This window comes from Aulonocara sp. 'chitande type north' Nkhata Bay, linkage group LG5, assembly GCF_057382095.1.
Source record: "Aulonocara sp. 'chitande type north' Nkhata Bay isolate Kocher_YH1m ecotype deep benthic linkage group LG5, A_spYH_male_GT1.1, whole genome shotgun sequence".
Taxonomy (NCBI): domain Eukaryota; kingdom Metazoa; phylum Chordata; class Actinopteri; order Cichliformes; family Cichlidae; genus Aulonocara; species Aulonocara sp. 'chitande type north' Nkhata Bay.
This window is the reverse complement of record NC_141348.1, coordinates 46,150,181-46,165,989: the sequence shown is the minus strand read 5'-3', so window position 1 is coordinate 46,165,989 and position 15,809 is coordinate 46,150,181. Positions and strand designations below refer to the sequence as shown.

The 15,809-nt window shown below is 41.3% G+C and overlaps 1 protein-coding gene across 3 annotated transcripts in view; it reads right to left on the bottom strand.

Moving 5' to 3' along the window:
- Positions 1–15,809, bottom strand: part of LOC147331499 (protein phosphatase 1 regulatory inhibitor subunit 16B-like) — a 95,245-nt gene that overhangs the window by 56,773 nt on the left and 22,663 nt on the right. For 2 of the 3 annotated variants that reach the window (XM_086293868.1, XM_086293869.1), the window contains exon 2: positions 6,262–6,676. In XM_086293868.1, the coding sequence (XP_086149994.1) occupies positions 6,262–6,529 (268 nt within the window). In that variant the 5' untranslated portion in view covers positions 6,530–6,676. Of the gene's footprint in view, positions 1–6,261; positions 6,677–7,800; positions 8,019–15,809 lie in introns of those variants that run through there. The other variant, XM_086293870.1, reaches the window with a different exon arrangement.

Genomic DNA, 15,809 nt, shown 5'->3' with positions numbered 1-15,809 from the left:
TGTGAGCAGTTCCCCTTCATCTGCTCAGCTCATTACCCTTTCATCTTGACGAAAATACACGTTAATGACACCATCTGATGATCAGAGTTAGTCTGGCTAGTCTGGAGGTTATTTTTATTCCCTCGCACTATAATAACTTTTTTGATTGTTTTTTTTTTTCTTTCTAAAGAAAGTGACACGAAGTAGATTCATCCACTGTGTGTGATCATGAGCATCCATGCAGTGAGGCAACAAAAGGCAAAACAGTCAGTCCATTTAACCCACCGAGCTGCTTTCAAGAGTAGAGTTATTTATGGTAAATAGTGGCAGGAGACTGAAATTAATGCGACCATGTGCAATCAGGTTTTCTTTAAAAGAGTTGCGTCATAGACAGCGACCAGGTTTGTGATCATTTGCAGTCCATTACCATCTTCAAGCAACTTTGTCGCATCAAGATGGTGACAGAAATGCAATAAGACGAGTCAGTCTGTTATCAGTCTTCTATCGAATGTGGTCCAGTCTAGCTGCTTGGTAACCTGTGTGTGTGATTATATAGGAATATAACCAGAATACAACCAGTATTGACTGGCAACCAGTCAAGTCTATTGAATAATTTCACAGCATATTACAATAAATCTGTATTAGTCTGTCTTAGGAATCTGTGTGCGTTTATAAAAACATATGACAATCATTTACGAACCTTCGTCCAGCTGTCTGACCACATCCGTTTGAAGTTGGACTGCAACTGTTTGGAGACAGGTTGCTAAAGTGGTCAACCGGTGGTTGAGGATCTTACACTCTTAACCTCTAAGCAATCACTAGGCACCAAGCCATCCTATTAACATCAGATATTTTTAGATCCATTTCTACTCTAGTGTCACTGAGTCATATGGCAGATATTCTTAATTAAATGTGACTAATTATGGTTTTCAATCATTTTCATGGCAAAAGAGTTTACAAAAACCCAAACTGTATCATATAAGTTGTGCAGAAACACTCGAGGCTTCTGCAGCGGTAAATCCCACTACATAAAATCTGTTTAGCCACGGTTCACTCCAAGACAATGCAGTGATTAGAAGAGGAAAAATGCAAATACAATCAAAGCCTATAATAAAAACTAAAGAGCCACGCTGGACATTTGCTCCTGCTGTCTGAAATGCCTTTACATTGCGATGTGTTCATCTAATATTTTGAATCCAAGCACTGTGCTGCCAAAAGTCATTCAACCACCTTAAATCATTTAGAACAGATTTATTTTCTAAAAGCAGAAGTTCACTGGATGTGAAAATCCAACACAAAGCTTCTTTTAACCATCTGGGCTCTTCAATTTCTTATGTGCTCCGATAGAAAGAGTTGGTTGGTGTGTGAAACCAGATGTAGAGATGAACCAGTGTGTAGTTTATTTTTTTATCTATAGGAGGAACAAAGAATGAGAGAAAGCTGGAAACAGTGAACTGAGGAGTGTGATAGAAAGAGACTGAACAGATTACTGTTAAAGGTCACTCTTCTCTTGACAAGCGGTGACATCTGATGTGAAGCATTTATGTGTGTGCTGCCTTTTTTTTTTTTTTATTTAATGGCACTCTATTGCTGCCATATGCCTGGGAGCAGCTAAGCCTGGCCGAGGCCTCTGAGGGGAAGGCCTTATGAGTCTAATAAGACAGCAGAAGAAGACAAAAGCTCCTCTGAGACCTAATTTGCAAACAAATAAATACGAAGAGAAAAGAGACGAGGGAAAAGCCACATGTGAATTCTCCTGCAGGAGTATTTTTCTATCCCGAAATCCACATTTATTCCTCCTCTTTGTTTTTATGGTGATATGGCAGAAGAAGAAAAAAAGGTTGTGAACCAAGAGCAAAAGCCGCATCGCTAAAAATGGAACGTGGATTTTAAGTGTGGCTTTTCAAACTCTGAGTTACAAGTTATGATTTTCAGTAGGGAATAAGTGGTAATTAGCGTGCTGGGTGTTGCCACGTGAGTGGGTGTATAAATAAATAGAGCTCAGGGGTGGGAAAGGCAAAGAAGCTGCAAAACACAACCTGGGTTCAAGAGAACACCACTGCTTCTGTCACTGCTGCCGTTCACATGATCAGAAAAGCCGAAGCCCTCTCATAGAGCGAAGAAGAGGCACAAATTTAGAAGTAGAACAAGTTGATTATTTCTCCCCACAGATGTTTGTGCATTTTACACATTCACAAGACTTTCCTCCCCTTTTTAGATCCGTTTTACAGCTTCCTTCTTGGCATGTATGATAGCTTGGTGAGGGAGATGTTGCACCAAAATATCTAAAAGTTTGTACTGCGATTGAGCAGCAGCACAGATAAAAGATAAGGAGGGGTTTGAAGCCCTAAGCTGTCTTTGTCCTATTTGATTTACAACTATCGGTGGCAACAATTCTGTCCCTGTGTTTGACAGGCTGCTTTTCAACCCGCCTTCAGCTGTTGCTTCTGGGAACGACTGTAAACCACCCCCAAAGACAAAGTCAGACAGCATGTTGTTTGAATGATCCGGGGGGGGGGGGGGTTCCAAAAAAGCAGCTCTTACAAACAGACATTGAAAACAAAAAGACGGCACAAGATACTGAAAAGCAGTTACTGAATGTCCTGTTCATTCACACTACTTTTCACCCACTTACACTCTCGCTTATTATAGTTGGTTTTCTCCAAATGCCTCCATTGTTTTCTCAGATTTTGCTTTCTGACGGTGTTTAAAGGCTTTAAGTCAGACATTTTTCCCCCCTCTACAGTTCTACTCTTACTTTTTTCCCCTCTTTCCATTAATACTGTTGACTCCCGGGCCATCTCATCAGATTACCCAGCGGTTTTAGGAGGAAATGTCAGGTCATACCACGCTGACTGTCTTTGAGTTTTGTTGACAGTTCCTTCTGACCCCACTAGCTGCTCCTCTGCAGGACAGCAGTTCTCTGGAGAAGAGAAATCCCATCCATCTCAGTTGCCGAAGAGGCGCGCATAAAAGACACCAAAGTGCTTCACAGTAATTTCACAGCCATCAGCCTTCATCACTATGAGAGGGCAGTGGGTTCAGGATGGTGCGAACCACGGGGCGAAGAAATGGACTCACACTCGGGATCCAGCACTTTCCTACTCACTGCTGCTTTCACACATCTTGAGACAGACACTCAAAATTTGCATTTACGTAAGCTCAAATATTCTTCCTTCTCTCTCTGTCACAACCACACAAAAACTTTTTGCATACACACACGCGCACACACACACACAAACATTCTTAAACATAAATGTACAATATACCCTCTGCAGTTTCACCATACCCGTCCCGTGTCTCTCACAGTCTGGTGAGTCTGCTTCCTCTCTCAGCAGACAGGAAGTTATAATGACAAGAATACGCACGGATGCACACACACACACACACACACACACACACACACACACACACACACACACACACACACTTAAATGCAAGCATAACACCTGTACACCTGCATCTACATAGATTTTAATAACAGTCAATATAATAAAGCTTGAAAATACACAAAAAACTTCATTTATAAAGCATGCATAGGAGTTATCACACATAATATTGGTTATGTCCTCACACAATCACAGGCCGCCTCCAGCCAACGCGCTCTGAAGCTCTGACCCAAACCACAGGGAGAGAAAAAAAGAGCAGGCAAAGAATCGCAGGAAGCAGCTCGCCTACTCCAACCAATCAGGGATTAAACATGACTCAGCCCAGCCTCATCTTATTGTGGCCTTGAGGCTGTTAGAGCAACTCCTGGGTCAAAGTTAGTCTCTCTGTATTTACTTCTCTCCCTTCCGTCCTGTTCATGAAAAAGAGGTGAAGATGGCTACTTTTGTTCCCAGCCTCATCGTCAACTCGCTGCTGCTAGCGCCGCCTTTGTAGTCATTCTTTAGGCCGACCAGGGGTTTAACTTCTGTCCAATAAACAGTCCTGATTTCTAAAAATGCCTCAACCTTTTCCCATCATTTTCATCTACTTTCGATTTCCATTTATTCATTCATTCATTCATTCATTCATTCATTCATTCATTCATTCATACATTCATACATACGCCTTTTTGAAATTTCTTTAAAAAGGGTGCTGTGTGCTGGAGCAGCACAGTGTGTGGACTCATGACGCCTGATCGAGCATTTGGGGACCAGAGGGAATGAGAGAGGAGATTATCAAGCTCCTAAGCTAGCCAGCTGCCACTGGAGCTGTGTGGGCAACACTACATCCTGTCTCCCTTTTTTTTTTATCCTCCCTGCCTCTTTCATGGTCACTCTCATTAGACAGTAGTGATAGCAGACATCTCTATACGGAAGTACTGCAGGACATAAGGAGAAGGAAAGGGAATCAAAAGCAGAGAACCATCAAAAATCATGCACACTAAATTTGGAAAATTCCTTTTCTCTCTGCTGGCATGTTATTCTGACAGTCATGATGGTGGAGCTTTTGTACACCTGAACCACCTGCAAGCCCTCTTATTAATTTTAAACAGTCTTCAGACTCCGATAATAAATTTGTGCTTAGAGGTGGTAATCGTAGCTCGTTGTATAGCACAGTCACGACACAACTGTGTCACAGAAGAACATGAAGTCTTTTCACTTTTGCTAACTTCATCCTAATCCATTTGCAACCACAAGGAGTCACATTATAGCAGCTCCTGCAAGTCAAAGCATTAACGCTCAATTAATTAGTCAGTTTATCGATAACTGCATCAGAAGGAGAAGAGTCACAGTGTACAGTCAAAGCAATAATGTATCCCCCGTCTAGCTGTATTGAAATTAAAAACCTCCTTTTTCTACTCTTGAAAAATTGATCAGGAATTTTTGTATGTGTGCATCCTTAACATGGAGGACACAGCTGAAGAGTTCAAAAAGAAATCTATCAGTGGTGTACAAATACTCATTCGTTCTGACACGAGTAAGTGTGTGACAGCAGACAAATGTTTGTTGCTGTTAAACCATCCCTGAAAGGGACCTGTCAATATTGATGAGTAGACATTGTGTGTTCCTTGCTTCCTCGTGTGGTTTCTCAAAACCAATCTAAAGACTCACACGATCAGCCCCAACATCCTGGTGCAGTCTAAGTGCCTCAGCAGACCTTCTGGGAAATACACACAGCGCAGCAGTTTGCAATAAAAGCCCCGAAATGATGCTCAAACCATTTCTCACATCACGCACAACAATGAAACCAGCAACAAAAACATCAAAGATTTTCTTTTTCAGTTTTACCCAATTAAGTAACTTCCTTTTGCTTACACCAAAGTTTAATTTCGGCTACACGCCGTGATAAAATCCAGCAGACCCCTGTAGACATCACAAGACTTCTAGTGTCTCACACTCCAGCTGGAGCTTAGACGTGCCAGTGAACAGTCCACGTGTGTGTACAGGCACAGCAGAGTAGCTTCAGCCTTGTAAAAATTATTGTGAAAATACATCAGCCTTGAGAGGGATGTCCTATCTGTGAAGACAGCTTGCATGAGCAAAGAATATACAGTAGCACTGCTGTGGGCTGCATTTGTGACGACTAAAAAAAACAAATAAATAAAACAAACTTCAATCCAATTTCAAGTTACAGTGACGTTAAATTAGACGCAAAATCTAAGCGATAGCAGCCTGTTATCATCCCTGCATCGCCGACACACTGTTAGCACAGCCACAGCAACACGGGGCTGCCGGTACTGGAGGAAAACAATTATTATCTCCAAATAGGGGGGCCCCATCCGTAGAAATTTTAATTAAAAGACTGGCAGAGTTTCATCTCAGTGTGACAACTCCATTATTTCTCAATGATAAAACAGTCTCCTAGCAGAACAAATTCAATTGGAATGGAGTGACTTCCACTGGCGGTTTAAGTGGGCAGGCCAAGCTAATCGTTTTCCTGACCTTGGCATTTTGATATCCAGGGGAAGTAGTGTGGTGAGGCCGAAATTAGCGTCATTATTCAAACGCGGTGTCGAGGGTAAGTCTGAGCTCAGTTGAGCAAAACTTTATTTAAACTATTTATTTTTGAAACAAGGAATACTAAAGTTCAACAAATAAATTAAAAGGGCAACGCCGGCCTCTGTGCAGCCTGTTCATCCTCCTGTCGTCTCGCAAGCAACAAAGAAATAACCCCAGCTCTACTCACCCTGCCCCACATCCATAAATAATACCTTTATTTCATCGCTAAATCAAAATATTTAGGATACTTGATGTAATGAATCCAAACTAGTTGTAATTAGGCAAGCAGAAATAAATAAGCCACCCTTTTATTTTCTGATCTGCACGTATCATTAATATGCTGTACTGGTCTTACCTTCATCTGGATCATTCCTGGCCGAAGCCTCCAGGAGCGCCACGCTGGCGGCAAACGACACATGTTTCTTGGGCTCTGATTGCTGGAGGCTGTTAGCAATGCGTCCCTTCTTGTCGGCCTTTCGCTTCTTGTTTTGCATCTCCTTCTCATACACAGCCCATCTCTTCAGCTGCTGGGTGCGCCGCTTCTGGGCCGCCCGCAGTCTCTCCAGACTGGGCACCTTGTCCAGCTGCTGCAGCTCTTGGATCAGCTCCAGGTGGTTGGCCATGGTGCCAGGTTGGGGTGGGGTGGACAGCAACACTGGGCGATGGTAAAGGGGTGAACTGGAAGAGAAGTAGGATTCTAGCGAGGGCTGCACCTCCGGCCGTGGCCTCCTCCCACGATCGTTATCATCCTTTCAGCGGCAGTGAACGACCTGGAAGAAGAGACGGAGGGAAAAGCTGAGCCACAAAATGCCAGCTATAAACCTTTTATCATCTGGAACTTTAATACACCAGTAAATAAAACGTGAAAGTTGTTTGATGCTTGTTATTCAAGCCGACTCTGGACTTTAAAGTTGTAAAAGCTCTACATTGCAGAGTCTATTGGGACACACTGACATTTAAAAGAAGTGCTGGTCTGACACACCACAGCAAAGTGCACAGAGCTGCATTCTGGTGTCCTAGTTAAACAGACCCCAGAACAAGCTACCAGTTAACAAGGCACCGAACCACCGTTTGAGTCTACTTTCTTTTGTCTGTTGTGAACAAATATGAAATCAATATTTTGTTCATGACCGCTTCACTTCTTTCACCAACTTGCATATTTTCACTTAAGAGAGAATCAAGAGCAAGAATGAGAGGTCACGGTTTCAATGTTTAACTGAACTGCATGGGTCATAGTCTTGGTGATCCACTTGCTTTGTGAGCTGTTAACGGGTTTTTCTACCATCCTCCATCAAGGCAAACCGCTTCCTGAACACTACAAGCAAGCGCCAGCACAATGAGAGAGAAAAAAAGCACCGGAGCAGCGAGTTGACGTGGGGACTTTTCATGTCAGCGCTGCATTTGTGTAAACATGAATAAAATGCATCTCTCCTTTTCTCTCTGACAATTGACAGCAGCACCGTGAGTGAATCAGCAAAAGCCCATTTTTCAGTTTCTCGTAATTTTTGTGGACATGCAGAAAAAACAGCTAACTGTGTGGTGAAACCTAAAGAGGAGACAACTTACTTTGGTCATTGTATAAAGATCAGCAGCTGCAAAAAGTTAAGCTGAGTAAATAAAGAATAAACATGCAGGAACAGTAAGTGGAAAGTGCAGTGATTGAGTTTTGTCAGGCTACTTCCTTTGAACAGCACTCACAACAATGTACGGACGTTTTAACGCCACGGCCAGAAAAACTTCTCATCAAGTCCGGCAGGATTATCACGCGATCGTTGATCATTTGTCACACAAACACACGCACACCAAAAACAAACAACACTAAGTAAATAGCTTGAAACGTCAACATCTGCATGCTGGATGCATGACACATGCTGGCTTCTTTTCAGTTACTTACCATCACGTAACCACTGATAAGCATTTCCCTGTGCCCGCAGCTGTTCACCAGTGAAACCTGTGCAGTCTGGCTGCATCCCCTGATGAAAGGCTCCACAATGCAAATCGCTGCTTTATGTATTCAGCCTCCACCAACCTCGTTCTACATTTCCTCTGCAGCACCAAAGTGCTAAAAACACGGACAGGAAGCAAGGAGCACAATCACTTCCTACAGCATCACTTTCAGTCGCCAGCTTACCAGCACAGCGCGTCTGTCTCCGCTTGGCTCAACAGAAGTTTTCCGTTAACATTCTCAAGTGGCAGCCAAGTGAGCGGTGCAAAAATGTCATCACAGCACACAAATGAAACGAAACCTTGACACACCGTTGACTCTTAGGTGCATAAGAGTTTCCAGCACAAAGATGTGAGCGGGTTCTCACAGCTTCTCACTCAAAACCGACGAGATGGAGACAACGGGCCGTGATAGTAAATACTTAGTAAAGAATGTGTCATCACTCAAAGGTCGATGCAGGAGGATTAGCTGCAGGGTCTCAGATTATTCTGCAGGAATTTAAAATCAAAGCTGTCGGCAGTTCTTGCACCAGAGGTCGTTTAGGAAACTGACAGTGAACGCAGAATTCCTGTCTCAGTTTCACTTGTTGGTTTTTAAGATGGTCTGTATACTGTTAAGTATACATTAGTGCTACACAGATATGCAATGCACAAATACATGAAAAAACTACACACTTCATTAGAAGAATTATTAATGTTTTGCCTGTGAGCATACTCTGACAGACTACTACTTACTCCCACCGTACTGTGATAGTATCAACTCGGTGCATAAATACTGTGTGATATTGTTTGTTCTGTCAGAAGCATCTGTTCCTGCTCCTCCTCAAGGAGGCCCATGCATTCAAGTAAGGACATGAAACACACCGTGAAGCTCATCTCGAGGCCTATCACTGCTAACACAGGAAATGCACCATGCTGGGTAATAAGGACACCGCTTGGATGATGTGGAAGGTTACAGACAAGGGTTATAAACAATGTCACACACAGCAGCGCGCCTACACAACTTCATCTGCGATGAGTTTTATTTTTATATGTAGAAAGTGTAAACGACCTGCAGACTTGACTGTTTTGCTCGTATTATACTTTATATATTTAGCAAAGAGCATTAAAGTTTTTACTGTCCTATTTTATCAGCGAAATGAAAGTTTGCACAGCTGAACTGCAGCCAGAGAGACAGCCGCCCGTTTCTGGTTTATAGGGGCTGATTTTAGCGAACGAGCTGTTGAGATAATAAACTCACACACGCACACGCCCTCGCAACACTGCTGCTCGGTTACAAAAGGAGCAAAAGATTTCTGATCATCCGCGAAAGTGGATATTGCACCTGCAATCGTGCCACGTCCAAAGTCACTTAAATTGCCTCTCTTCCCCGTTCCGATGCTCGGCTTGAACTCCAACAGCTCGTCTCTACTGTTTCTAAACGTACTGAGGTGTTGGCCTGTGCTGGACGGTGATTCGATATCTGCATTAGAAAGCACTTCAACAGATGTACCTAATAAAGTGGCCAGTTAATGCACAAATCATGGGAAATGAGTGTGAGATTTGGGATTTAACTCTAAAACCACGAGTTTTCAAATGAAGATGAAGGAAATGTCGATTAATAAACTGGGCCTAAAACCTCTTTAAAAAAAAATGTATGAAGCCGTTTTATTTTACAACATATTGGATTTTACAATGTTAAAGTTTCCTCTGAGGTACAGTGAATGAGCCCATCCAGATCAAAATGGGCTTTATTAGCCTGAGAGTACAGTATTGCAGTATCATACAGATTCCTAGATGTAGTGCTGGGCGATATGGAAAAAATATTTATCACGATACGAATTATTTTATATCACAATAATGATATGTATCACGATATACCACCTGACCTGTGGTCATCTAGAAAGTATGCAGTCTGTAAACAGCAAGTGCCGAGGGTGCAGTCTTTGTTTTGAGTTACCGTAAAGTATGTCGCAAATCCGGGTGCACGTACAGCAGCACCAGGTCGCAAACCACAAGACGGAATTTCTTTGTGAAAAATATAATTTTTTATACTTTATTTTCTCTTGCATAAAGTTAAGAGCATGTACAGTGATAAGACAACACTAATATATTTGCCACAGGCTATTTAACCCTTTAAGACCTACCATAGAACCAAGGCCGCCAGAGCTTATCTTTATGCTTTTACATGCTGTAGTGCCATTTGTGGGAGCATTTCAAGTTTCCATATATCAATACAACCGTTATAGCCGAAATTTTAATAATATGTATGCATTAAGTCCATAGTAACTACATAAATTGCAAAAAATTGTAGTGCAATAAACTACAAAAAAATTGAAAATAGTTTGTTTTTTGCATATATTTCTAGTTAGAAAAATTTAAGAGGCTTATCCCTCAAAACTGTAAATACAAAAAGGTTGCACAAAATAATTTCCAACCACGAGAAATTTATTTTGAGTGTCTTCATAGTTTTATTTTTGAGATACACTAATTTTTATATAATACAGGAAAAATGAAAATAAATATTATAATGCATCAAAATAAACTATTTCCAACAGTGTAATTTGAGTTCTAAGCATCCCAGAAACGATACAGAAAAGCATAAAGTCAAACATGACTTTTAAAAACACCAACATAGGCTTATAAGGCCCTTTCGCGAAAATGACGTCACTTCCGGCTTCGGGCAGGTAATGGCGGACATGCGATAGTTCGCGCTGACGTATATGTCAACGTAGGAAGTGTTATTGAACATAGGCAAAGCGTGTTTCTGGAATATTCTCTTTTAGTTGCTGCAAGTGCTTCTTAAGCAATTTTTGCAAAGCTATATGTGGAAGGAAACCGTGACCTAGGGCATTCAGGGCTAATGGCATTAGATGTAAGTACAACTCCTCCGGTTTCACATGCAAAAAAAAAAAAATGATTGCGCTACCTTACGTGGTTCCAGTTCTACAAACGGAGTGTGCCTGCTCCGACCGGTTGTAAAGGGTTAATTATATATTTTATGTAATAATTTATATAATTTGGGTTAGAAACGATAGAAGACAAATGGCACGATAGACACTTTTCTATCGTCCATACGATATATATCATCATATCGCCCAGCACTACCTGGATGCATTTATTTGCTATATTGCATTTTGTATCTAGAAAGTAAATAATATTTAAATCGAGCCTGAGTTCCTTATACAGGAAGGAACAGCTCAACCCTGTCTTCAGAGTGAGGAATACAGCATCTCAAACACCTCCACCACCGAAGTTGGGTTTTTGGTAGCATTTGCCTGTTTGCATTTCATTCAGCAATTTGAATACATGTTCAGTGTTCCTGAATAAGTATACATTTCTTTTGGTGGAGACTTGTGCTCTCAGAGTGCTTCTTGTTTAAAACTGGTAACGGATCAGTGCTCCGTATCTGCAAATATTTAGAGCTAAGGTATCTGTATCGGATCGGAACAGGATCTGTTAGCGTAGATAAATGCATGTGTCACTCAGGTTAATGCATATTTGTGCATGCTAAGCAGCATCATCTTGTCAGCTTCTCAAAGGCGTAAATTTAACTTTAAGAATTCATTAAATTTGAAATATGAATTTGAAATACACTTTTCTGTTAAAGAGAACAGTTTGTCTGCAGTCTGCAGGAGGAAAATGAAACCTTTTCCAGGAAACAGGCAAACAGCTCTAAAAATCAACACCTCCAAAACCAAGGTGTTGTGCACCCATCAGTTAAAAGTGGTCCTCTGTGCTATGTCAAGGCCCTGCCTACCTTCACAGCCTTGTCAGCGAGAACAATTCAGCACAAAATGACAGCAGTGCAAGCCCTGGCAAGGCATGCAGAGCATTTGCAACACTCCAGCCCACACAGCTGCTGAACACAGGTCAGACTTTATAACAGCTTTGTCAAACCGGATATCCTTTACGGCTCAGAATACCGACACCCGGTAAAAGGTAAACTGCTCTAAGATGGACACCACCTGGAAAAATGCTAGCAAAACCACCCCAAAACAACATGGCAGTTTGTGGTCACTGAGCAAGTCTCTGCTTTTTATGTTCTACAGTAGACAATTTATTTTCTTTTTAGGACCTGGGGGCAAAAATCTAATCTACTTTAACTTTTAATTTCTTCTTTCAACAGTTCCAAACAGGTTTCCACTGTCTAATAATTGACTTTCTTTGATTGGTGTTCAGACAGCAGTGTTTCTGTGGGAGTGGATATTTAGTCTCAGCTCCAACTGACCCCATGCTCTCTCCCTTTCGCTGCGATTTGTCAGGGCAGCAGCCAAAGTGAATTAACTTCAGAAGGGATGTGTGACAAACACAGAGCGTCCACTGTTTTCCTTAGCTGTCTTTGATGCTCAATGGCATTAGTGCAGGAAATATGAAACCCAGGAGCTACTGTTGATCAAGTTAGAGGAATCAGAGCAGAGGTAATGATGTTACACGCGCACACAGACACACACACCAAGTGACAGAAAAGACAGGAAGATAGAAACCTACCCAACTGTTGATGAGAGATATGTTAAACTTTATGTTACTTCACATGTAGTTTAACACATATGTATATATATCTGTTGTAAAGTTTTAGTTCTTCCTCTTGTTTAACAGAACCGATTTGTCCAGATTGTGCCACAGAATAAACACGTATATGGCTCACAATCAAAGTTTCTGACTAAAATCCAACTGTGCAGCTGTCACAATCCCAGGGAAAATCCCTGACAGAAGTTTTGAGTTGATCAAAATGTTCACATGCTTAACCAGGCTGTCCTTTTACGTTACTGTGCATCAGCAGTGATTAACTTTACAAGCAGCAAAATGTGAACTTTTTCATTTGCCTCTCAGGCAGCCATATGGTGCAGCTTTTGGGGGAACTCTTGTGAAAAATGTCTGCCAGCTCCTCTGTATGTTTCTCAAGTTATGGCTCCAGTATGGCAGTGTGCTGGTTGTGCACTGGTTTCTGGGCTACAGAATGTACAGACTTGCTACTATTTTGATGTCAAAGTGGAACAACTTGCAACAGAAGCTTCGCTTGCTTGTGTTTGTGACCCTGCTGTCATGTGCAGTATAAAGTCAATGCGAGACACTTTATACTATAATGTAAAGAACCAATGAGCAGCACTTGACAACAGAGGGATTGAAGAACTCCCTAAGAGGATGACTGAGAGGGATAGCCGTCTACTGCAACCAGTTTGGAGGTAAGAGGAAAAAGAAGGTGAATATAGGGATACAGCACAAAACACACTATGCTATTTAATAACATGCAAAAGCAGGAAATGTGAGGAATGAAGGAGTGAATTTTTCCCTTGTTAGATGGTAAAAGTCAGTGCTTAAACCATGCAGCACTCTCATTGTTCATGAAGGTGTTGCACTGGTCTACAGCCAAAATAAATGTCATTGGATTTTGCTCATTTTGGGTCCCTGAAAATGAAAATGATGCTTAAAACTGTCATTTGGCTCTGGTTTTCATGATATGTTAGTAAATCAAAAAGTTCTTGGCAGGAACCAGAAATGACTAAAATACATTTTGACCCTTGAAAACACAAATGGCAGTAGTATAAGTGGGTGGTGATTTTCAGATCGGGCTCTATATGACGTGTAAATCCTAATTGTCAGATTTAAACTTTTGATTTCTGCTCTGTAATTCCTTGTAGTAGTAAATCACTTCAACTTTTTACTTTTCTTTCACAATATGCGTTTGATTGTACTGCGACTCATCAAAGTTGCACCAGTGACACATCTGTAACCTTTGCATTTCCTCTATTGGCACCATACATCATTAAATAAATAAATTAGTTTGGTTAGGAAACATATAAAGGCTGATATGCAAGTGGTGAAATGAACATTTGTGGATGTCATAATATTCTGGGTAACTGACGAAACCGACGTTCCTCCGTGTCACAACATCCTAGCATGCTAACACACTGGTCATTGAGTTTTTCTGTGAACTGTGGAAAAACCCCGGCGTGTAGTCTAATATAATCTTTCAAATAAAGTCTTCTCTAGACCTTTTTCTGATTTTTAAATTGTTCCGTAATGAATAAAGATGAAATATTATTATATAAAGTGACCATAACCAGATGAGAATGGTGTAACATGTAAAAAGACATGAAATAAAAATGGTAGCCAATCAGCTTGTTTTACATTTGAAATTTGCACATCAAAATCCATAAAAAGCACAGTTTATCTCTGAAGTCGACAGCTTCTGAAAGACTGCTGACAGCAGCATGAGCAGTGACACAGAGCATATAAAGGCATTTTCTCTGGATGATTTCACTCAGTCTCTAAAGCTTAAAGATGCCCACACGCTGATACGCCGACTTGTTTTTGTAAGATGAAACCAGCCGAAGAGTAAAATTGACATCAGCATAGTCATTGGTGTTTATTAAACAGTTTCTGATAGCAGAGAATAAATCATTCGCAGCCTTAAGGGGAGACCGTCTGGCCCACAAGGTGCTTCATCAGGACCTAAATATCAGACAAGGCAAACAGTTGTACCTGATACGATGGCCTCACAGGAGGCAAAGACAAACCATGTGAAGATATGTAAAACACAGGGTGTTCTGGTGACTGTAAAGCCTCTGGTGATATCACAGCTGGCGCCCCGGGCCAAGGCTGCAAATCACAGATTGACCTCAATCGGCTCCCTGGCTGCAGATACGAACGTTATACTACGCTCACGCATTCTGCGAAAAAGACACAGCATACATTTGATAACAATTAAGGCAAAAAGCAGGACAGACACCGAACATGAAGCACAAACACTTTACTAGCAGCAGCAGCTGCTTCACGTTCGGTGTCTGACCTGGTTTTTCAAATTCCCAAAACAGAGCAATTATACACAGTTTTTCAAACTGTTTTGCAATAAACAGTCTGAATTTATTCAGGCTAGGTTGTTGTCTTCATAAATTGGCAGCTGCTACAACAAAAGCCCTGTTTTGCTGTGATTGCAATGTCACAGAACTGCAGGCGAGGTCACTACAAAACATAAGCAGCCTGGATTTTAGGAACACACTCTTTCCTCATAAAGTAATAGACAGGAAATCCTTCTGAAGTAGACTTTCCATTTAACCTTTTAGTCTCAACCCATAATTGACTTTCCTGTTTCAAGTCTAAGAAGAAAAGGTATAACATGAAAGGCAAAGGCAGGGCCTCAAAAAGCAATATGTCCTAACAAATGAAGTTTGGGGTTTTTTCTAGCTTTAAGCTGTTTACTACTGCTCGCGCAGGACGAGCTTCAAAAAGAAACGGAGACGTACTTTCTTTCACTGATCACTCGCATCTCTATGATCCAGGTCAGGTAAAGTGGGTGTTCGTAAGTTTGCTCATTTATTGGGATTGTGTTAAAATGCTTAAGCAAGGAATAAATGCTTCCAACGAAGGCCTCATCCATTGGTATTGGTGTGTGTGTGTGTGTGTGTGTGTGTGTGTGTGTGTGTGTGTGTGTGTGTGTGTGTGTGTGTGTGTGTGTGTGTGTATGCAGCAGCACTGACATCAGCTTTAAGCCACCAGCATCTCCAGAAACCAGCTGAACTGAGGTCATTTAGGACTTTCCATCATCATTATGAAGGTGAATGGGCACTAATGGTTATAGACATATAGATAATGGCAGCGTGAGTGTGTAACACCACCGTACAGGACATAATACTCCATTGGCAGGATTTCATCTAAACCTCTTAAATGGCTGGCAGGATTTTTGTCTCCATATAATGCCGGATAATGTTTGAATCGTGTTCGTCAGCAGCAGAGAGGAATATACTTTATTTCGCAAGAAAACCCTACTTAAGGTCGACTGATTTCAAGGTCGACAGCAAACTCACACTTCACACTCTTCCATTTGGTGATAAAGACTGCAACAAAATAGACTAAAAATGATTCAATCCAAGATTGAGACTGAAAGTTTTTTCAATCTTAAACTAACAAAATTATATTTTTGTCACACAAGAATGAGAATTTGTGTGCAAGAGGCGAGCATGAGTGCATAACTCTGCT